The sequence below is a fragment of the Canis lupus genome, assembly GCF_048164855.1.
Source record: "Canis lupus baileyi chromosome X unlocalized genomic scaffold, mCanLup2.hap1 SUPER_X_unloc_2, whole genome shotgun sequence".
NCBI lineage: Eukaryota > Metazoa > Chordata > Mammalia > Carnivora > Canidae > Canis > Canis lupus.
Genome location: NW_027326464.1, coordinates 108970 through 132594, shown reverse-complemented (window position 1 = coordinate 132594; position 23625 = coordinate 108970). Strand labels below are relative to the sequence as shown.

Sequence of the window (23625 nt, the reverse complement as noted above, 5' to 3'; positions counted from 1 at the left end):
GAATCCTGGAGACTTTGGCAGGTGTGGCCAAGGCTGGGCCCCTGGCTTCCTCCTGTGGAGTGTTGGGGACCTGTGATCTTGCAGGGACAGTTTGGCCAGAGAAGGACAGGGCCGGGGCAGTCTTTTGAGAGGCTGAGGAGGGGACTCCCCACCTTGACTGCAGGAGACCTCCCAGAGAATGTGGCAGCCGTCCTGTCCACACTGGGCCCCAGGGCTGGGCTGGCAGTCTGCACCCTGAGGACCCTCCTCCTTCCCTCCTGCAGGGACTTCAAGAACTGGCAGCAGAGGCCTTGGTCTGAGGCGGGGGTCCCTCAGGACACAGAGGTGAGGAGGCGCGAGCCAGAGCCACTTGGCCAGGTGAAGTGCACGCTCTCTCTGAGCCTGATGTCAGGGGTTCTCCCAGCCCAACACAGGGGACCCCTCTGCAGGGGAGCCGGGCACGGCCCCCTGTCAGACCTGGTACCTCGGGGTGTCTTGGCCGGGCTGCCCCCTGACAAGCTCTCCCAACTCTGTCTTCAGGTTCAGCCCGAATCTGACACCATGCCCCTGAGGAATAGCAGCGAGCTTTGGAAGCAGGGAGAAGACCTAGAGGAGGCCGAGGGCCTGGGGATGCCCAGCTGTCTGGGGCTGAGGAGGAGGAGGAAGGGGAGGAGGAGGCTCCACCTTCCCCCTCTACCCCATCTCCCCCATACCACCTATCTCATCTCTCTCTATCCTCCTCCTCCTCCCCCTCCTCCTTCCCCTCCTCCTCCCCCTCCTCCTTGTCGTCTTGCCCTTCATTGTCCTTCTCTGGCATGGTCTTTGGCCCCCCAGAGGAGGGGTCTGCTACTCCCGCGGCCCTGAGTGCTCCCCAGAGCTCTCAGAGTGCCGACCGCTCCCCCAATGGTGGGGCAGCTGGTGGCCTTGGCCAGCCCGAGCCTCCTGGCCCCAGCGGCCCAGGGGAGGCGGGAGATGAGGAGCCCTTGGTGGAGGGCAGTTTCCGCATGAAGACGGCTGCCCTGGTGGTATTCCTGCTCCTCAAGTATCGCAACAAGCAGCCCACCAGCAAGGCAGAGATGCTGGAGGTCTTCACCCCAGAATACCAGGACGACTTCCCCGCCATCTTGAGCCAAGCGTCCATCTGCTTGCGGCTGGTCTTTGGCCTAGACGTGATTGAAGTGGATCCCAGGGAGCACTCCTACGTCCTCAACCCCATCCTGGGCCTCACCTGGGATGGGATGCTGAGCGATCAGTGGGGTATCCCCAAGACCAGCCTCCTGGGGCTGGTCCTGGGGTTGATCCTCCTGCAGGACGGATGTGTCTCCGAGGAGGTGTGGGAGGCTCTGGGGTTCACGGGGATGAAAGATGGCCAAGAGCAAATCGTCTGTGGGGAGCCTGGGGACCACCTCACCGTCTGTGTGCAGGAAGGCTACCTGGGGCGCCGGCAGGTGGCAGGCAGCGACCCTGCCCGCTTTGAGTTCCTGTGGGGGCCCAGGTCCTCCGAGGAAACCAACAACCTTCAGGTCATGGACTTTATGCTCCAGGTCGGTAGCAAAAACCTGGGGTCCTCCCTGGTCCTGTGAGAACAGATTCTGAGATAAGGAAGAGGGAGCTGCAGCTCCAAGGGCAGCCAGGCCCTTTCCAATCTTTTGTGGGGCCGGTATGAAGGGAGGCCTTAGGGTGCTTCCTCCCGGTGTTGTCCTGTTGGGTGTGTAAAGAGAAAAGCCTGGGCGTTCTCAGGGGTTAAGGGCCAGGGCAAGTAGGGGGAAAGCAGGGCCAAGAGCCTCCCTGGGGGCCTGGGCTCTGCAATGACCCTGGCATCCAGAGCTTGGTTTCTTTGAGGAAGCTCCCCATGTTTGTTCCTTGGGACAGAAGGGTTCCCCAGCCCCGTGTGTGAGTGACACGCACCCCTTTGAGATCATACTTGCCAAGCTCAAGTGTTAGAGTTTTGTCATGTCCTGCATACAATTTGGGAGACCTTCCCTCCTTGTTTGGGTTCTGGATGAAATCACAGGGCAATGGCGTTGGAATCTGTTGGAAAGGCCAAGAGTGCAGCAGGCAAGTGCTGGAGTATGGAAATAGGAAAATAAACCTTGTTCACTTCTCATTTCTACCCCTGCCGTGTGCCATTTTTCCAAAGCAACGTCGATGTGCGCTGCTGCATTCACTTGGTTTTTCAGGAACGGGAGAGAAGGGTCCTAACGCCAGGGGAGCCCTGCTGGCAGCTCCCTCATGGCCACACATCGGCTGAGCTCTGCTCCCTGCAAGGCTCTGCGTGTGAGCAGTGAGGACAAGAGGGGACCAGGGTCACGCCACCTTCAGGGACTGTGTCTAGCGGCGGGAATCCCCACGGGAATGCGGGGAGGGTGCCCTGAGACCTGCGCCAGCTTGCCAGCCCCGAGCTTTTCCTGGAATTGTGGGAGCTCTGTGTTGCCCCCAGAGGGGCAAGAAGCCTACCCCGGCGTCACGGCCATTGAATCCTATGTGGTCTTGGAGGGTCGTGTGCAGACAGCTCATTCTGCTCAGTTTCTCTTCGGTTCCCCTTGCTCTCCCATCCTGGGATATGTCACAGGAACAGCAAATTCTTAAGACAGGGGGTGTGGTGGTGGACGTTACAATAAGGCTGGACCTTCTCCCAACCACTAACGGTCCTCATTTGTCAGTGGTCCTGTGTGCCGGTCTCTCCTGAAATGGGACAGTAGCAGAGAATGGCAAGTGGCAGTGCATCAGGGGAAAGAGCACATTGCCAGCCCATGGAGATTTCTGAGGTTCCTGCCACAGTAATTGCAGCAAGGTGCTAGGATTGAGGAGGGATTGCTGCCCCTGAACCACCACAGCCAGGTGAGTGTGCAAAGTAGTGACCATCAGATGTGATCCTGCCTTGGAAGCACCCGCCCCACAGCCGGTGGATGCGTAGGGACATTCTGTAGACGAGCCTCTGTGCCCCACAGAGAGGCCCTGGTGGGCAGTCCTTCCTGCCACCTGACCCTTGGATCCCCGAGTCACGGCCATCAAACCCCTCATGCCCCGCACCAGGTTCCTTCGGGAGTCCGGCAGCCCGCTGCCCAGTGGCCGGGGCAGGATCTGGGACGTCCTGCTTCTGGGGCCCAGTCGGCAGCCCCCACAGCCTCTGCTGCCCACCCTGCCCTGTCTTTCCTGACCGTGGCCTCAGCCTGCAGACCTTGGGGCTTGGTCCTGTCTCCCCACTGCCAACTGCTCTCTCCCCAGTGCTGCTGCTCACAGGCACTCATCTTGCTCTGGCCGTCCCTCTCTGCCTACTTGTGCTCCCGGGGGTGCTGACCAGGGTTCTCTGGCGGTCCATGTCCTAGGGGCTGGTAAATGACACTCCTAGCCTGGTGACCCTGGCGACTGTGCCAAGTGGGTATTGTCAGAGAACTCCTGGGTTATAGCCATCGTTCTGTGAAGCTGGTGTCCTCGTGAAGGCCACTGCGAGGTTGGTTCTATGAGGCTAAGGCAGAGACGGGGTGTGTACCTATCAGCCATCCCCAGAGCCGCCGGGACCCTAGGGTCCCGAAAAGGGTACTTTGAGCAGAGGAAAGTGTAGTGGGTGATGGCAGTGGTGACCGGGATGCTCCCCCACACCCCACAGGCCCCCTGGCTCACATGAGGATTCTGTAAGAGCCGGGCAGGAGGGCCTTTGGGTCCCCAGGAGGCAGGAAGTGCAGAAGGTCAGTTACCCCACGAGAGGGGGAAGGAGGAGCACCCACCATCCTGAGGCTTGTGGCCTTGGGACAAGTCCCAGGATCAGGCCCTGTGGGACAGCCCCGGCTGGATGCGGGGACCCTGCATGCTCTCCTGGGAGAGAATTGACTGCTGGGGCCCGGGGTTTGATCCAGGCCACCATGGACTGCTGGCACGGAGCACTCAGGATGCCCGAGTACCAGCATGTGGGTCCTTGGGGAGGCATCTCCGGGGTGCCAGGTCCTGTCCCGCAATGTCTGTATTCACACACAGCGGCCAGGTGTCTGGCAGTTGTCAGCAGGCCACGGCGGATTATGCACGAGGTCCCCTGTCCTCAGCAAGAAGTCCTGACATTCTCTAGATGCCCTGAGCCGGTGCCCTGACAGGCTGGCAAGAGGCGCCTCAGCTGCGGTTCTGCTCCTCAGGAGCCCCCGTGCCCAGCGATGGCCAAGCCTGCTTTGAATGCACCCCCTTGGCCGGGCTCTGACCTACTGTCTGGCCTCTACCTGCCTGCCCTGTGTGACAATACCACTGGCACCTGCCCTGGGCCATTCCTGGGCCCGACTTGGGCCTCCCTGCCTGTCCTCAGGGCCAGAGTTAGCCAAGCCAGGCTGTCCCCACCCCCAGAGAGAGCGGGAGTGCCAAGGATCCCCGGGACTGTCCCCTGTGGGGATGCAGTGCGGGTCCTTAGACCCCCTGGGTTGAGTATTCACCTGCTGACCTGATGGGTGGCTGACGTGCAGCCTGCCCAGGGCAATGAGCCTGCGGGATGACATGGGGCCCCATTCAGCTGGGCGACAAGGGGCCAGACTCGGCCGGGGCCACGCCTGAACCCCAGGGTGGCCCTCGAGGGAGCATAGCTCTTCCAGCCCCATGCGTGTGCGATCCTCTCCTTCCTCACACACTCGGTCCTGCCCCCACGTGTCCCTGGGGCCTGGCATCCAGGTAGAAAGGATCGTGACCCCGAGGCGCTACTAAGAGGTCGCGTGGGCAGGGGTCTGTGTCAGGCTGCTGGTGGCATCGGTGCCCGGCACTCCCACGGTCCCCCAATCATGGGACGTGGAGCGTCGGCAAGATGACCCCCCCCCCCTCGGAGGACAGCTGGACCCCTGCTGGCGGCAGGGAGGACCCTGAGGTCCACACCTTCGGGCTTGGCCCCTGGAGGGCGCTCACCTGCTGGGGCGTTGTACGGCTCCCCCTGCCCCGATGGACGTTCCGCTAGCCTGATCGTGTGCACGGTCACACGGCTCATACGGTCACAAGGGTGACACGGGCATAGTCTCCCTGCAAGGTCAAGCATTGCTGTACTTTGGCAGGGTGCCACCCCGACGTACAAGGCCTGGTCCACATTGGCGTCCACAGACATCGCGGTCGTTAGCGTGTGTCTCGGGCCTGCTTTCTCCGGATGTGGAGATTGGGAACCAGGCAACGCTCATCTTCTGATCCCGGGCCCGTGAGGAGGGAAGTCGTTCTGTCACGCTGAGGATGTGTTACCCAGGCTCAAGCAATCAATAATCAATCGTGGCAACACGTGGATGCCTCCATGATATCCCAATATTAATGGGATGTGGGGGGCTTCCAGGAGGGTGAACACCTCCACATTCCAGGAGAGTGGTGCCACCCAAATCTTCGGGCACAGGTGGCCCTGTGTGCAGGATCCTCCCGGGCCTCCCCCACGGGTTGTCTTCCTGTTGACTCCCAGGGTGTCCACTGGTCATTGTTAGGGACCAAATCGCCGTGCCTCCCAGATTCACATGTTGCCACCATACGCCAGCACCTCCGAATGTGTGTGTTGCTGGACTTTGGGCCTTCCAAGTGCTGACGGGGTTCAGACGGAGCCAGTGAACATGAACTCTAAAGCCATATGGCTGGTGTCCTCAGGAAGAGTAGGAGGGGACGTGGGGAAGGCGACAGCGCCTGGGGCGTGCACGCACGCGGGGGGGACCGTGTGCAGAGGCGGCAACAGTGTGGCCACTCGCAGAAGGAACAGAGAGGTCGTGAGCCTGCCGGCACCGTACCCTTCAACTCCCGGGCTTCAGATCTGGGAGGGAACCCATGACTTTTGTCCTGGCAGCCGGGACACGCGTGCTCGGGCATGTTGGAGTGGGCTGCGTGACTTCTAGCTTTTTGAAAACTCGCACGTGGGCTCCCAGGGTCGAAGACCATGCTCCTTCCACCTCGTCCAGGGAACATCCACTGTGTGACGCTGGGGACAGATGGGCACAGCTGTCTTCCGGCCCCGGGGTCTCCTGGTGCCGGGCGAGGAGGCGTGGGTTCCCCTCCTGAGCTCCGGGCCGCTCGGGTTCTGCTCTGTGGGAAGCCGGCCGTGTCCCCGCAGCCCCTCATGTTCTCGCAGGTTTGGAGGCTCCAACTTCAAGAACCAGGGTTTAGACCATTTGGTTTCCGGGGTGGGCAAGCCTCTCTTCCCGGCTCAGAAAAGGCCTTCGTGTCACTGGGTCCCTCCCGCGGTCCCACCTCTGTGTGCAGGTGGGGCGGGGAGGCAGATGTCCACGTGTCCTCCACTTCTCATGGGGACGCTAGGGCTGCCGGATTTGGGCCGATGACCTGCATGGCCTCGATCACCCTCCCGCCTCCCTAGGGTGCCTCTTGGCACAACCAGTGGTCCCGGGGCATAGGGCTGCACCAGAGCAATTTGGAAGAGGACTCAGCTTGGTCCCTCACACAGGGTGGGGATGCCTCCCGGTTCTATCCGGTTCTAATCGGGAGCCATCTGTCCTTCCCGATTTTGGTCTGTGCGGGTTCATTTTGGGGCTCTACTAGGTTTCCCGGGAGGTCCCCACCCCACTAGCTTTGGAACTGTGACCAGCAGGAGTGGGCAATGCCAACAGGACAGCCCCGGGGCTAGTTTAGCTCATCTGGTGGACATACCATCCTTGGTACCTGAGCTCAACCCACCCCCCAGCCGCTGGGCTCGGCCCCCGCTGTCATGCCAAATCCAAGAAAGTCACCGAATACCTCCCAGGGCCAGAGACCTAAAAGGGGGCTAAAAGGGGACCCTGTGCCCGTCCACAGGGGTTCCCAGGAGGCTGGGGCTGCCTCTGGCCTAGATTCGGGTCGAACCCCGTTAGGACCCTCCTGATGGAGGTCTGGGGCTCCCACTTCCCTGGCTGTACCTCCGTGCATCCCGGGTGGCGGAGGTCCCGGAGGAGCCTGGGGGCTCCCGAGGAGCAGCTTGGCTTTTTGCCAGGACCACCCTGGGGAGGAGGAGGTTCCTTTGCTTGGAGGCTGGAGGAGCACAGTGGGCCCAGCCCTCCAGGGACCTGGCGGCGACGTCCATCCCAGCAACATGGACCCCCGACCATTTCTGAGGGCCTGCGCTGGGCCGAACATGGTGGCCTGGGACGTGTCCCTGCACCTTGCACCACTCCACTGACTTGCTAGAGCCGGAGGTATGCACAAGACCCTGGCGGAGCCTCTGACATTAACCTGCCAGTCTACGGTGCACACTTCCCCGCAGAGGCTTTCCTCCTGAAGGTTCTCTCCAAACCCCGCGGCTGTCGCCCCCACCCCAGGGAGTGCCCAACACCCGAGCCCCTGCTGGCATCCCGGCCCACAGACCAAGCCCCTCTGGTGCTTCAGCCTGCCGGGGCTGCGGGCAAGCTCCGTCTTCCATGTTGCTGAAGCGCCTGGAACGGACCAGGTGAGGAACCTCAGCACCTGGCCTCGGACTTCTCTGGGGCTCGAAGCCACCCCCGGCGGCCCGGGGCCGCGAGCTCGGCCACCAGGCCATGGAATGCAAGCTGCCCCTTAGCCAGAGACATGCCACTTTGCCAGAACGTTGGCCTCATGGTGGCCTCACACCCCTGAAGGCCCAGCAGGCCACCGGCTCACGGGAAGGCCAGCTGCCTTTCTGGAGGACCAAGAATAGGAGACCCGTGGCCCTGCAGTTCCCAGGGGCCCAGTGCTGAGCCCCAGTGGGGCAGGCAAATCCATGCTAATCAGGAAGTTTGGAGGAGGAGGCACTAGTGGGCAGAGTGGAGAACTGGGGACAGGGCGGGCTTTTGAGAGTGGCCTGGATCAGGAAGTGGTTTTCGTTTCAGGGAAGGACATGTAAGAATAATTCTTCCCCTGCCAGAGTGTAGAGATAAGGCCCGAGATTGGATTGGTGGGTCCACCCCATGGACCTCTGTCCTCTGTGGGGAGGGAGCCTCTCGGGGGCAGCGCAGGCTCCTTCCCCATCTTGTGTCATAACCCACTCGTGGGATGGGGCGCTGAGGGCTGTCCCTAGCAGTGGGTTGTGACGGCCGCCATGGGGCTTGAGCGGGGAAGAGCCACAGAGCTCCTGCTCCTAAGCTCACTGCCACGCCATCCTGGCCTAGAGGATTTTCTGTCTTTGCTCCCTTGCACAACCCCAACTTGGGCCCCACGTTCCGCAGGATGCCAGCTGCACTAGCTGTGCGCGAATGACGGATCTCGTGCTTTCTAACTCTTTTGGTGTAATAGAGATATTGTGCTTCTGTGTCTTGTGTATGTTGATCAAAGGCCCTCGATCCTGCGCTGGGCTCTCAGGGACACGGGCAACCCCAGGGATAAGTCGGCAGCAGCTCCAGGTCTGCAGGGCAGGAATGCTTTGTGCTTTCTCAGCAGGGAGAACGAGTATGTGGAGTGCGTAGCCGACTCAACGACCTCGTTTCTGCCAATTAGAGCTGGCTTTTCTGCCGTAGTGTTCTCTTGAACCCCTCGACCTGCAGTGTTCCACGGGAGACGCCAGGTCTTAAGTCAGTTGCGCCATGACGTGACCTCCCCCCACTGGAGGATGGGAAATTGGTCTGAACAGGAAGAGCTGGAACAGGAGGCAGGGTTAGGAGAGGCCCCACCGGCAGACAGGTGCCGGGGGAGGCCGGGATGAGTTGAGGGTTGTCCAGACGTGTAACCCGGGATTCCTGATTCAGACTTCTAGGCCCGGGGCACGGGCCTCACTTTACATACCAGACCCATCCTTTGCTGGGTTGGGCCGGGCCAACCTCGCACAACAGGGCGTGTGTGTGTGCGTGTGTGCCCGTGTGTGTGCACGCGGGTGCGTGTACGTGTGTTTTAAACATGAGTTGGTGAGGATAGGTTACGGTTAGTAACCCTGGACCCAGGTCCAGCTGCCCGGGGATGGGGGTAGGAAGCAAAGGCTGATTGTCTTAACCTTAGCAATTCTGGGCTTTTCCTGGCTTCCAGAGAGACCATAAGGCACGGCCCCTTTGCGGCGCCCAGAGCCAGAGTCCTGTCCTGCTGCAGCAGTGATTAGGGTCGTGGTAGCAAAAGGATAAAAGGAGGTTTTCCTCAACGTGCGGCCAGATCACCACAAACCTACCTCACTGTGTTCAAATGGGACACGTGCGCTGGAACGCGTCCTGGGGTGCATGTCTGCCCCTGGGTCCCTGTCTCCCCTGTTGCAGCCCCCTCTCGTGACCCCATTTGTCTGGGTTTTGTAGGACTTCATGCATGGCTGACTGTGTGATTGCTAGGTGGCCTGGTTTGTGTCAATATAATGTGTTGCTCTTCTCCATGTTCTTTTGGGGCTTTATTGTTGACAAACTTATTTTTGCATCGAGAAAACTAGCCAAAGCATCTTCCAGAAAAGAATCTGCGCCAGGAAGAGAATATGAAACCCAGCTCGATGACCCCTCTCGAAGTGTGGCCTAAAGATTCCGACGACTCCACCCTCCCACCGGTCACCCTTTGGCACCTTCACTCAAGAAGGGACAGAGAGAAGGGCAGCCTGGGGCTGCTGCGGGTGGGAGGGGGTCCATCCATCCTACGGCCATGCCCCCATGGAAAAGCAGGTGATTCTCCTGATGCTTGTCCCCCCTGGGCCTATCCCTGTGGCCTGATATTTCAGCCAGGTTGCTCCTGCTGACGTTTATAGAAAAGTAGTTTTCCCAACAGGGTGTGATCCGGCTTGGGGGGCATGTGGAAGCCCCAGATCCAGAGGCCAACTCAATGTACCTCCGATGAGCTGAGGTCTTCCCGGGGTAAGGAATCTTAGGAAGGGGATGAGGACGTGGGTGTGAGTGTCAGTTCCTAAGGGAGCGGGCTGGGCCAGAGTGATTTGCCGTGGCCGGGGCAGCGCTACACTCAGGGGGATTTATGATTTATGAATCAAGCAGGACAAGACATGTGTTCTGTTTGCTGACCATCAAACACATCCTGTGGTTACTTGAGACGTACCTCCCTTGACCGACATAGCAGGGATACCAGTCTCGGCTCGTGCCCGGGGTATGAGCTCAGAGATCCTTCTCTGGGCTGTGCGGCTGGGAGGATCAGTAAGAGGTGGCCAGGCAGGGAAGCCTCTCTAGCACATTCTCCCCCTCGTGCACGTTGCCAACTCCTCCCCAACTATATTCTGGCTTGGCACTCGATGACCACCGGAGATTTCTGTGTCTCCAGACTTGAGAGCATTTGTCTAACAGCAAGTCCTAAATAGCTGTGGCCTCTGGCTTCCTGTAACGCACATCCCATCAGCAGCAGATGAAAACCCTGGGCTGAAACACCGCCTGAGTTAGCGCAGAGCCAGCCAGGGCAATCTAGCCAGAAATCACAGGGCATTTTATGGCAACGTAAGCGGTCCTCAGCCCCTGGTGTCACCAGGTGATGCCTCGGGACCACCAAAGTGCCCGTTTGAGGGTGGACTGTCTCGAGCCTCGAGGATCCTCTCGGCAGGCTCCACAGCTGTAACAAGGTGCCTGCATGGTCCCCAGCCAGAGGTCGAGTATCCAGGGTGTCCGTCTTTCCCTCTACACTCTGTCCGTTCAGGCTGTACCTGAGGACTCTTTTGAGATGTTTGGCCACCCATGCCCACCCGAGGCCGTGTGCACGCTGGCTGGGAGTTCCCGTGTCCTGAACCACGTCTAAAGTACGATGCACATGGTAGCGTGGAAAAGGAGGAATCGCTTTATTGAACAGCTGCAGGGAGCAAAACTTGTGCACTCTGCCACCTTTGTCACACACCAGGCAGGGAAGGCTTTGCCACTCCAGATGCTCCGCCTCTCCCCCGGAGACAACAGGCTGCCAGGACCTGGGGCCCGGGGGTACCGGGGGTATCAGGGGTGCTGGGTGTCAGTGGGGCCAGGCTGAGACACGTCTGCTGCCTCCCGTGTTAAAACCTCCCCTTCTCTCCTGGGTGAGTCCGTCGGTGCCCCTGTCCCTCCTGTAACAAATGCTGCTTGTCCTCAGGCAGGAGGCTCTCAGCCTGGAAGTTCTGCGTCCCTCTGTGCTCACTCGCGGCTCTCCCAGCAGCTCTCGGAGCTTGAGGTTTCTTTGGTGGATCGGAAGAGGCAGCTGTGGGAGGGAAGAGATGTTACAGCCTCCCGTGTCTATAGCACAAATGTAACTCCAAGCACATCCCCAAGTTCTGACTAAGTCCTGCAGTATAGGTAATGATGTTCCCTGCCCTACAGCCATGAAACCTGTCCACCTGGAGCCATAGTACCCTCCTGACCTTGCCTCCATCTCACCAACAAGTCAGAGGCAGACCACATTGAGGAGCCTGCAGCTCCTTGCTCAGGGCTTCAGTGAAAACAGAGCCTACCAAATTTCCCCTTTGCTGACTAATGTCCTAGGGAGTACACACCTTCCCAAGTCCCTTCGGTGGAGGGTCCTGCCACCCAGCTGTGATCCAAGTCCTTGGTGTCTATTCAATCTTCCCATGTCCCCATTTTCCCCACCTTGAATTCATACCTTGAAACACTTGAGGTTGACTACCAAATTCCAGAATCCAAACTGTCAATTGACTGTCTTAGAGCAGAATGCTGCCTACCTACCAGGCCATCAGCCATCCCTAAAGGAGACATACGTTCATCTGTTGTTCCTTGCTCTGTCCTTGGAAGGTCTGTCTGGTTTCCCCAACCCAGTCATATCAAGACAGTTCATCTTGTGACAACGACCCTGTCACAAAACTTTTTTGAGCTAAGAATATAGTTCTGCTTATGAAAATATAGGTAAAACCCCACCAGATCCTCAGCAGTACACTTACTGTCTGCTGTGAAAAGTTTGTTCCATGTCACAGAACAGTGTATGTCCATTCCTTGGAGCAGTGAGCTTTCAAGGTTATGTTCACTTCAATGCCTGAGAAATAATACACATTAAGATATTGGTAATGAATTCGTATTTCAAACTCAAACAGATTCTATGGAATGACTTATGAGACGAATCAGATCATTCACTGGAAATCATTGCAATCATTCTCCTAGGGAGAGTTACCAACGATGATTAGAGAGCTAAACAAATGCTGGGCTCCTGCTTGGAGAGCCTTTGCATTGAAGGAGGAAGTCTTGATGAGGAACTGGAAATACCAGCTGCATTTCCCTATTGGATGGCCTGAATCCTCTAACCTACACTCATGTACACAATTACAGTTTCCATCTGGATCTAAATTGTAGGCTTATTTATTTATTTATTTATTTATTTATTTATTTATTTATTTTTGACTAGCTTGATTTCTCTGTCACTAGAATGGTGGAGTTGCTAACCAGACACAAATTCTTAGGTTTTGACTTAGGCAAAAGTGAACTAACTTACTGCTTATTTGCCTCACAGTCCCAGTAACAGTGATTGGAAAGTGAAACCCAGAATTCAGGCTGTGCAGGCTCTTGTTTCTTGGTAATGGCATTGAATGTGTACACCGGCAGGAGAGGGGCCACAATGTTCCCCCAATTAGAAATAGAGTTAAAAGTCTCTGTCTCTTGGGCAGCTCAGATGGCTCACTGGTTTAGTGCCGCCTTTAGCCCAGGGCATGATCCTGGAAACCTGGGATCCGAGTCCCATGTCGGGCTCCCTGTATGGAGCCTGCTTCTCCTTCTGCCTGTGTCTCTGCCTCTCTCTCTCTCTCTTTCTCTCATAAATGAATATTTTAAAAAAGTTGCTGTCTCTTGAATGTACCAGTGGATATTTTAGGCAAAGGCTTGATTTTCTACTTCTGGAGCCCATTGGATTATTGTATCCACCCCTCCAAACCTAATTTGACTTCCTATTTGCCATTTCTTACTACATTAGTCATTTCTTCCTAAATGGTAGAGCGGTCCTTCCAACACTTGGAGGACATTGGCTCAGCTTGCTAACTCTACAAGGACTTCTTTCTTGCCATCATTTTGTTCTTTCACGGCATTGTACTGATTGTCTTTTCATTTTTTTAAGATCTTATTTATTTATTCATGAGACACACACACACACAGAGAGAGAGAGAGAGAGAGAGAGAGAGAGAGGCAGAGACATAGGCAGAGGGAGAAGCAGACTCCATGCAGGGAGCCCCATATGGGACTTGATCCCAGGACCCCCAGTATCACACCCTGGGCCAAAAGCAGGCTCTAAACTGCTGAGTCACCCAGAGATCCCCACGACAGTTCTTTATATATTCTGTATACTACACATTTATGCATGATGAACAAGTATTTTCTCCCAATCTGTGGGTGGTATGTTTTTAAATGATGTCTTTTGAAGCAGAAGCATTTTTAATTTTTATGAAATTTAAGTTATCTATATTTTTGTCATTTGGGTATTGGTATCTGCTATGGACTGATCTGTGTCCCTACCCCCACATTCATGTTAAAGCTCCCCATGCCATGGTATTTGGAGATAGGCCTTCGGGAGATAGAATTAGATGAGTTTACGGGTGGTGGGATCCTCATGATGGGATTAGTGTGCTTATACTATCCTTCTGTGTGTGAGCACGTACAAAAGGCCATATGAGGATGCAGAAAGAAAGTGCCTATCTGCAAACCAAGAGAGGGATTCACTGGAAATTGAATCCTGCCAGACCTTGGTCTTGGACTTCCAGTCTCCAGAACCATGAGAAATAAATTACTGTTGGGTAAGCCACCCAGTCTATAGTGTTTTGTTATGCTAGCTCAAGCAGATTGAGACAGTGTCATATCTAAGAAATTATCTCCTAACATGACTTCATAAAGATTTACGCCAATGCTTTTCAGTAATTGTTATGCACAACCATCTAGCATACTTACGTATACTTGAGACTAATTTTAGGTTCAGTAACACTAATGAAACTGGCCTTGGAAGAGACAGGCAGAAAGGGAAGAATGAAGCATTCCAAAGAGAGTGCCTCTCTGGGTAAGGGAAGAGAGCATTCATTCCATGAAGTTCTTCCTGAACCCAGCAGGAGGTGGTAAGAAGAGTCTTCACATGTCTGTGCCTGGCTGGCTGTGTGTGGGCTGTGTCTGGTGGTTTGCGAGTAAAGCTGGCAACCAAAGCTGAAAAGGAACACAAGAATAGCTATTGCTTATTTTTTGAAATAGAGGATGCTTCCATTGTTTCCAGAATCCAATCATATGTTCAAGCCCCCCACAATACACACATATCTACAGTGCCATAGAGTTTCAAACTCCAACTAGGCTGCAGTAGCCATGAGTCCTTTATCCATCGATATTTCACACTTGTGCTCCAGACGCTCAAGACATTCTTGATTCTCTACCCCAGGGTGTGTGTGTGTGTGTGTGTGTGTGTGTGTGTGTGTGTGTATAAAAACCTATTTGGGTACTAGGTCTTTTTCTCATGCTAAAAGACAATTCCCTGAATGCCTACAAGAAGGCAATGGGAACTTAAGATTACAGACACTCGATTCAGCACACCTTCTGTGGGCATTGGTGCTTTACTTATCACAACAGTTACTGCAGACTGTCTGTGGGAAACATGATCGTTCCCATTTTAGATAGTTTCTCAAGTTCTCAGAGAGGTGAGGCAGTGTCCTCAAGATCTCACCCTAGAGATCTTCATCTGGTTGAGAACTCCCAAAGTTATCAGTGGTTGGCAAAGGGCTTTGTGGAGGGAGAGTGGGAAGGACCCAGAGTCCAGCTGGTGAAGGGTGTGAGGATTAGGGTGGTCCTTTTCTTGGTTTCTGTTAACTTGGGCTTTGCTATTCATTAAGGGATGGCAATGGATTTCAAAAGAAGAAAACGTCTGCCAATTTAAAGAATCCATCCTGAAACATTTAAACAACCTGAGAAGGACCATAACCTGCAGACTACATTCCAGAGTATCATATGAGATGCTCTAGTGGAGATAGAAGGGACACAGTAACTCTTTAGGGATGTTTTAGGATTTTGCTCACAACTGTGTAGTCCTTCTTGCTGAGATCTGGGGGTGCCTTCTGGGTGAATGAAGCCAAAACCGCAGTTAGGTTTGCTAAACTAAAGGAGAAGCCTCGCTGGCAAGTAGGATGGAGTTCAAGCAAAAATGTCGTCTCGGATTACATGGCTCCAGGAGTGAAGAGGAAGTGAAGCTTGTGGGCAGCGGGTGGCTGTTGGAAAAGTGTCCTCTCTGAGGAAAGCAGTGGAGGGCTCGTGAGTACATTCTGTGTCTCTGTTCTCTCCACCCCCAGTCCCTGTCTCAGTCATGCTCTCAGCAGCTCACACCTGGACAGGTGATAGATTTTCTTTTTACTGATCGGTCTTGTCACCACCAGCCATTCTCTGCCACGTGCCCTGTAGCAGAGAGAGTGTCTTGGGATGTCCGGCTAGTCAAGACTCAGCCACACCTGAAAAATCTTCACTGGCCCCTATGTAAGTTTCTACCGCTAGCCTGCGCCCAGCGTTTCCTGTGCCCATGGCCAGCAGCCTGCATTAGACCCTCTCACCAGTGTCCTCGGAACCCTTTCCTCCTTAAATTCATCTATCACCCAGTTAACAGAAGGTCCAGGGTCAATGCCAATGTGCCTGTTATATGGACTCATCCAATCCTGTGTATATTTCTTGTAAGAACAGCCAGACCGCATTGAATGGCACACGAGTTCTGTACCCCAATTAGTATATCTGGGTTTCACAGGAGAGGACTTAGCAAACCTCTAATTGCTCATCTGTTTACTAGGTGGGAATGAATAGTGAATGTAGTTGAGATAATGAGGACCTGGTTGCTCAATGTCAGAGAAAACAGTTCCATGTACGGAAAGAGAAAGGCTACAGTGTGGTGGAAGGCAGAAGACGAGGCCAGATGCAGAGGCTCGGGCTAGACCTTTAACCCAGCATGTTAGGCCACGGAGCGTGACCCTAGGTTGAGGGCAAAAGGAAATTGAGTGAAGGGGAAGGCACTCCTCGGTTTCCAGAGGATTCATGTTTTCTTGTTTCACAGCATTTATCAATATTTATTTTTTTAATTTAAGGTAAATACACATAACACGAAATCATTCTACAGTGTCCAATTCAGTGACATTTCATACATTTGCAGTGTTGTACGCTATAGTGTAGCCTCTGTCTTATTCCAAAGCACTTGCATCACCCCAAAAGCAAACGTCACATCCGTTAAGTGGTCACTGCCCATTCCCTCCTCCCTCAGACCCTGTCAACCGCTACACTGTTTTCTCTATGAATATACCCGTTCTGTGTATTTCTTAATAATCGGAATTTGCAATATGATATCTTTGTGTCTGGCTTCTTGCACTCAGCACTTTTCAGGATGCATCCATGCTAAAGCCTATATCGGGACTTCATTCTTTTTCGTGGCTGAATATTTCTTTATAGGCCTATACATCTTGCTTATTCATTCGCAAATTGATGGACATCTGGGTGGCTTCATCCTTTTGCTATTGTGAATTTTGGTAAACATTTCTACACAGTTAGTTGTTTAAATACCTGTTTCTATTTTAATGAGCATATACATAGGAGTGGAATTGATAGTCATATAAATTAAATAAAAGTAAAAAATATAAATTTAAGAAAGTTTAACTTTTTGAAAAACTGATAGACTTTTACCACTGGCAAACATCTTTTTCAACAGCTGCACCATTTTTCATTCCTACCACGTGCCAGACAGTAAATTTCCAATATATCCATTCATCTATTGATGGACATCTCGGTTCTTTACTACGAGGTATTTACGCAAAGGATATCAACATAATTATCCAAGGGGCATCTGCACTCCATATACGCTTTCTTTATTTATTTATTAGATTTTATTTATTTCTTCATGAGAGACAGAGAAAGAGAGAAGTAGAGACGTAGGCAGAGGGAGAAGCAGACTCCCTTTTGGGACTTGATCCCAGGACCTTGGGATCACCACCTGAGCCAAAGGCCGATGCTCAACCCCTGAGCCACACAGGCGTCCCTTCATATGCACTTTGGAATCAGCTTTTCCATTTCTTCAAACAGGATTGTTGAGATTTCTTATTGGGATTGTATTGAATCTATAAACTGCTTTACTACAAGTCCTATCTTAACAAAAGTAAGTCTTCAGCTCCATGAACGCAAGATATCTTTCCATATCCTGAAATCTTCTTTAATTACTTTGAGCAATATTTTGTAGTATTTAGTGTATAAGTCTTGTATTTCCTTGGATAAACTTATTTTTAAGCACTTGATTCTGCTTTTACTTTTTTTTTTTTTTACTTTTTTCCCCACTTTGTCTTTATTATTAGGATTATTTATTTATTATTTATTAAAAAGTATTTATTTGCCTAACCACCCTGGCTAGCACTTCCAGTATAATAAAAAATAAAGGTAGTAAAAGGAGGCATTCTCGGCTTTTAAAAGAATATTATTTATTATTTATTTTAGAGAGAGAGGGAGGAGAAGAGGGAGACAGAGAATCTCAGGCAGACGCCCCTGAGCATGGAGCCCAATGCAGGGCCTGATCTCAAAATCATGACCTGAGTAGAAATCAAGAGTCAGCTGCTTAACTGACAGAGCCACCTAGGTGGCCCTTAGCTTCTTTATTATTTCTTGGCTTAACGGGAAAATTTCAGTCTTTGACCATTCAGTATGTTAGATGTCGATCATCCATGAATACCTTCTAAAATCTTAAAGTTTTCTTGTATTTCTAGTTTGTTGAAAGTTTTCTTTTTTTGTATATTTATACTGAGTATTTTTTTCATTAGAATGGCTAAAATTATTTTCATTTTTATTTTTAAAATTTTTTAATAATAAATTTATTTTTTATTGGTGTTCAATTTGCCAACATACAGAATAACACCCAGTGATCATCCCATCAAGTGCCCACCTCAGTGGCCGCCACCCAGTCACCCCCACCCTCCACCCTCCTCCCCTTCCACCATCCCTAGTTCGTTTCTCAGAGTTAGGAGTCTTCCATGTTCTGTCTCCCTTTCTCCTATTTCCTACCCATTTCTACTCCCTTCCCCTCTATTCCGTTTCACTGTTATTTATATTCTCCAAATGAATGAGAACATATAATGTTTGTCCTTCTCCAATTGACTTATTTCACTCAGCATAATACCCACCAGTTCCATCCACGTCAAGGCAAATGGTGGGTATTTGTCATTTCTAAAGGCTGCGGAATATTCCATTGTATACATAAACCACATCTTCTTTATCCATTCATCTTTTGATGGACCCTGAGGCTCCTTCCACAGCTTGGCTATTGTGGACATTGCTGCTATAAACATCGGGGTGCAGGTGTCCCGGGGTTTCATTGCATCTGTATCTTTGGGGTAAATCCCCAGCAGTGCAATTGCTGGGTCATAGGGAAGGTCTATTTTTAACTCTTTGAGGAACCTGCACACAGTTTTCCAGAGTGGCTGCACCAGTTTACATTCCCACCAACAGTGTAAGAGGGTTCCCTTTTCTCCGCATCCTCTCCAACATTTGTGGTTTCCTGTCTTGTTAATTTTCCCCATTCTCACTGGTGAGAGGTGGCATCTCATTGTGGTTTTGATTTGTATTTCCCTGATAGCCAGTGATGCGGAGCATTCTCTCATGTGCATGTTGGCCATGTCTATTTCTTCCTCTGTGAGATTGCTGTTCATGTCTTTTGCCCATTTCATGATTGGATTGTTTGTTTCTTTGGTGTTGAGTTTAATATGTTCTTTATAGATCTTGGAAACTAGCCCTTTATCTGATGTGTCATTTGCAAATATCTTCTCCCATTCTGTAGGTTGTCTTTTAGTTTTGTTGACTGTATCCTTTGCTGTGCAGAAGCTTCTTATCTTGATGAAGTCCCAATAGTTCACTTTTGCTTTTGTTTCTTTTGCCTTCGTGGATGTATCTTGCAAGAAGTTACTGTGGCCGAGTTCAAAAAGGGTGTTGCCTGTGTTCTCCTCTAGGATTTTGATATAATCTTGTCTTACATTTAGATCTTTCATCCATTTTGAGTTTATCTTTGTATATGGTGCAAGAGAGTGGTCTAGTTTCATTCTTCTGCATGTGGCTGTCCAATTTTCCCAGCACCATTTATTGAAGAGACTGTCTTTTTTCCAGTGGATAGTCTTTCCTCCTTTGTCGAATATTAGTTGGCCTTAAAGTTGAGGGTCCACTTCTGGATTCTCTATTCTGTTCCATTGATCTATGTCTGTTTTTGTGCCAGTACCACACTGTATTGATGACCACAGCTTTGTAGTACACCCTGAAATCTGGCATTGTGATGCCCCCAGCTATGGTTTTCTTTTTCAAAATTCCCCTGGCTATTCGGGGTCTTTTCTGATTCCACACAAATCTTAAAATAATTTTTTCTAACTCTCTGAAGAAAATCCATGGTATTTTGATAGGGATTGCATTAAACGTGTAAATTGCACTGGGTAACATTGACATTTTCAGAATATTAATTCTGCCAATCCATGAGCATGGGCTACTTTTCCATCTCTTTGTGTCTTCCTCAATTTATTTCAGAAGTGTTCTATAGTTTTGAGGGTATAGATCCTTTACCTCTTTTGTTAGGTGTATTCCTAGGTATCTTATGATTTTGGGTGCAATTGTAAATGGGATTGACTCCTTAATTTCTCTTTCTTCAGTCTCATTGTTAGTGTATAGAAATGCCACTGACTTCTGGGCATTGATTTTTTTTGGGAAGGGCATTGATTTTGAATTCTGCCACAGGCCAAATTGCTGTATGAGTTCCAGCAATCGTGGGGTGGAGTCTTTTGGGTTTTCTATGTAGAGTTTCTTGCCATTGGCGAAGAGGGAGAGTTTGACTTCTTCTTTGCCAATTTGAATGCCTTTAATGTCTTTTTGTTGCCTGATTGCTGAGGCTAGGCCTTCCAGTACTATGTTGAATAGCAGTGGTGAGAGTGGATATCCCTGTCTTGTTCTTGATTTTAGGGTAAATGCTCCCAGTGCTTCGCCTTTGAGAATTATATTTGCTGTGGGCTCTTCGTAGATGGCTTTTAAGATGTTGAGGAATGTTCCCACTATCCCTACACTCTGAAGAATTTTGATCAGGAATGGATGCTGAATCTTGTCAAATACTTTCTCTAAATCTATTGAAAGGATCATATCATTCTTGTTTTTTTCTCTTCCTGATATGATGAATCACATTGATTGTTTTACGAGTGTTGAACCAGCTTTGTGTCCCGGGAATAAATCCTACTTGGTCATGGTGAATAATTTTCTTAATGTATTGTTGGATCCTATTGGCTAGTATCTTGTTGAGAGTTTTTGCATCCATGTTCCTCAGGGATATTGGTCTATAATTTCCTTTTTGGTGGTGTCTTTGTCTGGTTTTGGAATTAAGGTGATGTGGGCCTCATAGAACGAATTTGGAAGTACTCCATCTCTTTCTATCTTTCCAAACAGCTTTGGGAGAATAGGTATGGTTTCTTCTTTAAACGTTTGATAGAATTCCCCAGGGAGGCCATCTGGCCCTGGACATTTGTGTCTTGGGAGGTTTTTGATGACAGCTTCAATATCCTCCCTGGTTATTGGCCTGTTCAGGTTTTCTATTTCTTCCTGTTCCAGTTTTGGTAGTTTGTGGCTTTCCAGAAAAGTGTCCATTTCTTCTAGATTGCCTAATTTATTGGAGTATAGCTGCTCATAATATGTTTTTAAAATCGTTTGTATTTCCTTGCGGTTGGTATCGATCTCTCCTTTCTCATTCATGATTTTATTAACTTGAGTCTTCTCTCTCTTCTTCTTAATAAGGCTGGCTAATGGTTTATCTATCTTATTAATTCTTTCAAAGAACCAACTCCTGGTTTGTTGATCTGTTCCACAGTTCTGGTCTCGATTTCGTTGAGTTCTGCTCGAATATTTATTAACTGTCTTCTTCTGCTGGGTGTAGGATCTATTTGCTGTTTTTTCTCTAGCTCCTTTAGGTGTAAGCTTAGCTTTTTTATTTGAGTTCTTTCCAGTTTTTGGATGGATGCTTGTATTGCGATGTATTTCCCCCACAGGACTGCTTTTGCTGTATCCCAAAGATTTTGAATGGTTGTATCTTCATTCTAATTAGTTTACATGAAACTTTTTAATTCTTCCTTAATTTCCTGTTTGACCCTTTCATCTTTTAGCAGGATGGTCGTTAACCTCCACGTGTTTGAAGTCCTTCCAAACTTATTGTTGTGATTTAGTTCTAATTTCAAGGCATTGTGGTCTGAGAATACGCAGGGGACGAGCCCAATCTTTTGATATCGGTTCAGATCTGATTTGTGACCCAGTATGTGGTTTATTCTGGAGAAAGTTCCATGTGTACTTGAGAAGAATGTGTATTCAGTTGAGTTTGGATGTAAAGTTCTGTAGATATCTGTGAAAACCATCTGGTCCAGTGTATCATTTAAAGCTCTCGTTTCTTTGGAGATGTTGTGTTTACAAGACCTATCGAGTGTAGAAAGCACTAGATTGAAGTCACCAAGTATAAGTATATTATTATCAAAGTATGTCTTAATTTTGGTTATTAATTGATTGATATATTTGGCAGCTCCCACATTCGGGGCATATATATTGATGATTGTTAAGTCCTCTTGTTGGATAGATCCTTTTAGTATGATATAGTGTTCCCTCTTCATCTCTCACTACAGTCGTCGGGTAAATTTTAGTTTATCTGATATAAGTTTGGCTACCTTTGCTTTCTTTTGAGGACCATTTGAATGGTAAATGGTTCTCCAACCTTTGATTTTCAGGCTGTAGGTGTCCTTCTGTCTGAGATGAGTCTCTTGTAGACAGCAATAGATGGGTCATGCTTTTTTATCCAGTCTGACACCCTGCGCCTTTGATGGGGTCATTAAACCCATTCATGTTCAGAGTTACTATTGAGAGATAGGAGTTTAGTGTCATCATGATATCTATTCAGTCCCTGGTTTTGTGGATTCTTCCATTGGACTTCTTAAAGGGGAATTTTAAGAGTCCCCCTTAAAATTTCTTGCAGAGCTGGTTTGGAGGTCACATATTGTTTCAGTTCCTGCCTGTCTTGGAAGCTCTTTATCTTTTCCATTTTGAATGAGAGTCTTGCTGGATAAAGCATTCTTGGTTACATGTTCTTCTCATTTAGGACCCTGAATATATCCTTCCAGCCCTTTCTGGCCTGCCGGGTCTCTGTGGAGAGGTCTGCTGTTACCCTAATACTCCTCCCCATAAAAGTCAGGGATTTCTTGTCTCTTGCTGCTTTAAGGATCTTCTCTTTATCTTTGGAATTTGCAAGCTTAACTATTAAATGTCAAGGCGTTGAAAGGTTTTTATTGATTTTAGCGGAGGATCTCTCTATTTCCTGGATCTGAATGCCTGTTTCCCTTCCCAGATTAGGAAAGTTTTCAGCTACAATTTGTTCAAATACATATTCTGGTCCTCTGTCCATTTCGGTGCCCCCGGGAACCCCAATTAAACGTAGGTTTTTCTTCCTCAGGCTGTCACTTATTTCCATTAATCTATCCTCATGATCTTTTAATTGTTTGTCTCTTTTTTCCTCAGTTTCCCTCTTTGCCATCAACTTGTCTTCTATGTCACTCACTGGTTCTTCCTCCTTGTTAACCCGTGTTAGGACTTCTGGTTTGGATTGCATCTCATTCAATTGATTTTTAATTTCTGCCTGATTAGATCTAAATGCTGCAGTCATGAAGTCTCTTGAGTCCTTTATGCTTTTTTCTAGAGCCACCAGTAGCTTTATAATAGTGCTTCTGTATTGGGTCTCTGACATTGAATTGTAATTCAAATTTTGTAACTCTGTGGGATAGAGGACTGTTTCTCATTCTTTCTTTAGAGGTGAGGTTTTCCTTATAGTCATTTTGCTCAGTGCAGAGTGGCCGGAAACAAGTTGTATTGGGAGAAGGAGAAAAAGAGAGAAGAGAAAGAAGGAAAGAAAAAGAACAAAGGAAGAAAAAAGATAAATAAAGAAATAAAAGGAGAAGAAAAAGAGAAAAAAAGGAAAAGAAAAAAAGGGGGGAGAAGCAAACAGAAATCAAAAAGCAAAAAAAAAAAAAAAAAAAAAAAGAAAGAAAAGAAAAAAAAAAAAAACAAAAACCCCAAAAACAAAAACAAAAACAAAAATACCAAGGTGGAGTAGGGAGTATTCTCTGATTCTATATACTATAAGTCCCTTGACTTCCCCAGGAACTTTCCAGTGCTACTTGGTCAGTAATTTGTTTTTCCCCTGTCCCTCTAGCTGGTCTGGGAGAGGGTCCTGCTGTGCTGATTTTCAGTTGTTAGCACTTAGGGGAGGTGCTCAGCCCCCTGCCTGATGCAGGGCTCAGTGAGTAATGTTTAAGCTGCGTATCTGGGGAGGCCACCCTGAGGCTTAGTGGGGGTTGTTTACCCTGTGAGCTGTGAGGCCCCAGGAGGAAAAACTACAGTGGCGGCGGCCAGCTCTGGAGCCCTGGATTCAGCTCCCGCAGTAACTACGGAGCTCTCGGTCTGCAGGGGCCGGGATGCTCCGGGGGCGGGGCCGCTGATCTGCTCAGCTCAGGCGGGAGCGTCCTTGCTGTCCTGTGCCCTCCCGGCCTCTGCCTGTCCCGGGGGGAGGCCTGATCCTGGGCTGTGTCCCGGCGCCCTGTGCTCCGGGGCCTGCGCTGTTGGATTCGCGCTCCCAGCCGAGCAGCCTCCTCTGTGTGGAGCCGCAACCTGAGCCCCGCCGAGCTGCTCCCTGGGCCGCGCAGCCCCCTTCCCGTGGAGCCTCTGCTGGAGCCGCCTCGGAGCTGCTCCCGGGTCCAGCCGTGTGCGTGCTGCAGCCCTTCAGGGGGCTAGGCCTCGGAGTGTGGTGCGCTCTCCCCTGGGTGCAGGTGCTCCGTTAGTGTCCCAGGGAGCCCAAGGGCATCCCCGCCCTCCTGGGTTCCTGCTCTAA

The 23625-nt window shown here is 50.5% G+C and overlaps 1 protein-coding gene across 2 annotated transcripts; it reads left to right on the top strand.

Moving 5' to 3' along the window:
* The first annotated feature begins 84 nt into the window (after positions 1–84).
* Positions 85–2049, top strand: LOC140629683 (melanoma-associated antigen 10-like). Of its 2 annotated transcripts, none has more exons than XM_072819224.1 (2): positions 85–324; positions 520–2049. In XM_072819224.1, the coding sequence occupies exon 2, from the start codon at positions 795–797 to the stop codon at positions 1560–1562; it is 768 nt and encodes a 255-aa protein (XP_072675325.1). In that variant the 5' UTR covers positions 85–324; positions 520–794; the 3' UTR covers positions 1563–2049. The 2 variants fall into 2 exon arrangements, with proteins under 2 accessions (XP_072675325.1, XP_072675324.1); XM_072819223.1 differs by having other exon boundaries at positions 85–357.
* Positions 2050–23625: the final 21576 nt, after the last annotated feature.

Coding starts and splice junctions, on each gene's coding strand:
- LOC140629683 (XM_072819224.1), top strand. CDS start 795: ATGGTCTTTGGCCCCCCAGAGGAGGGGTCTGCTACTCCCGCGGCCCTG.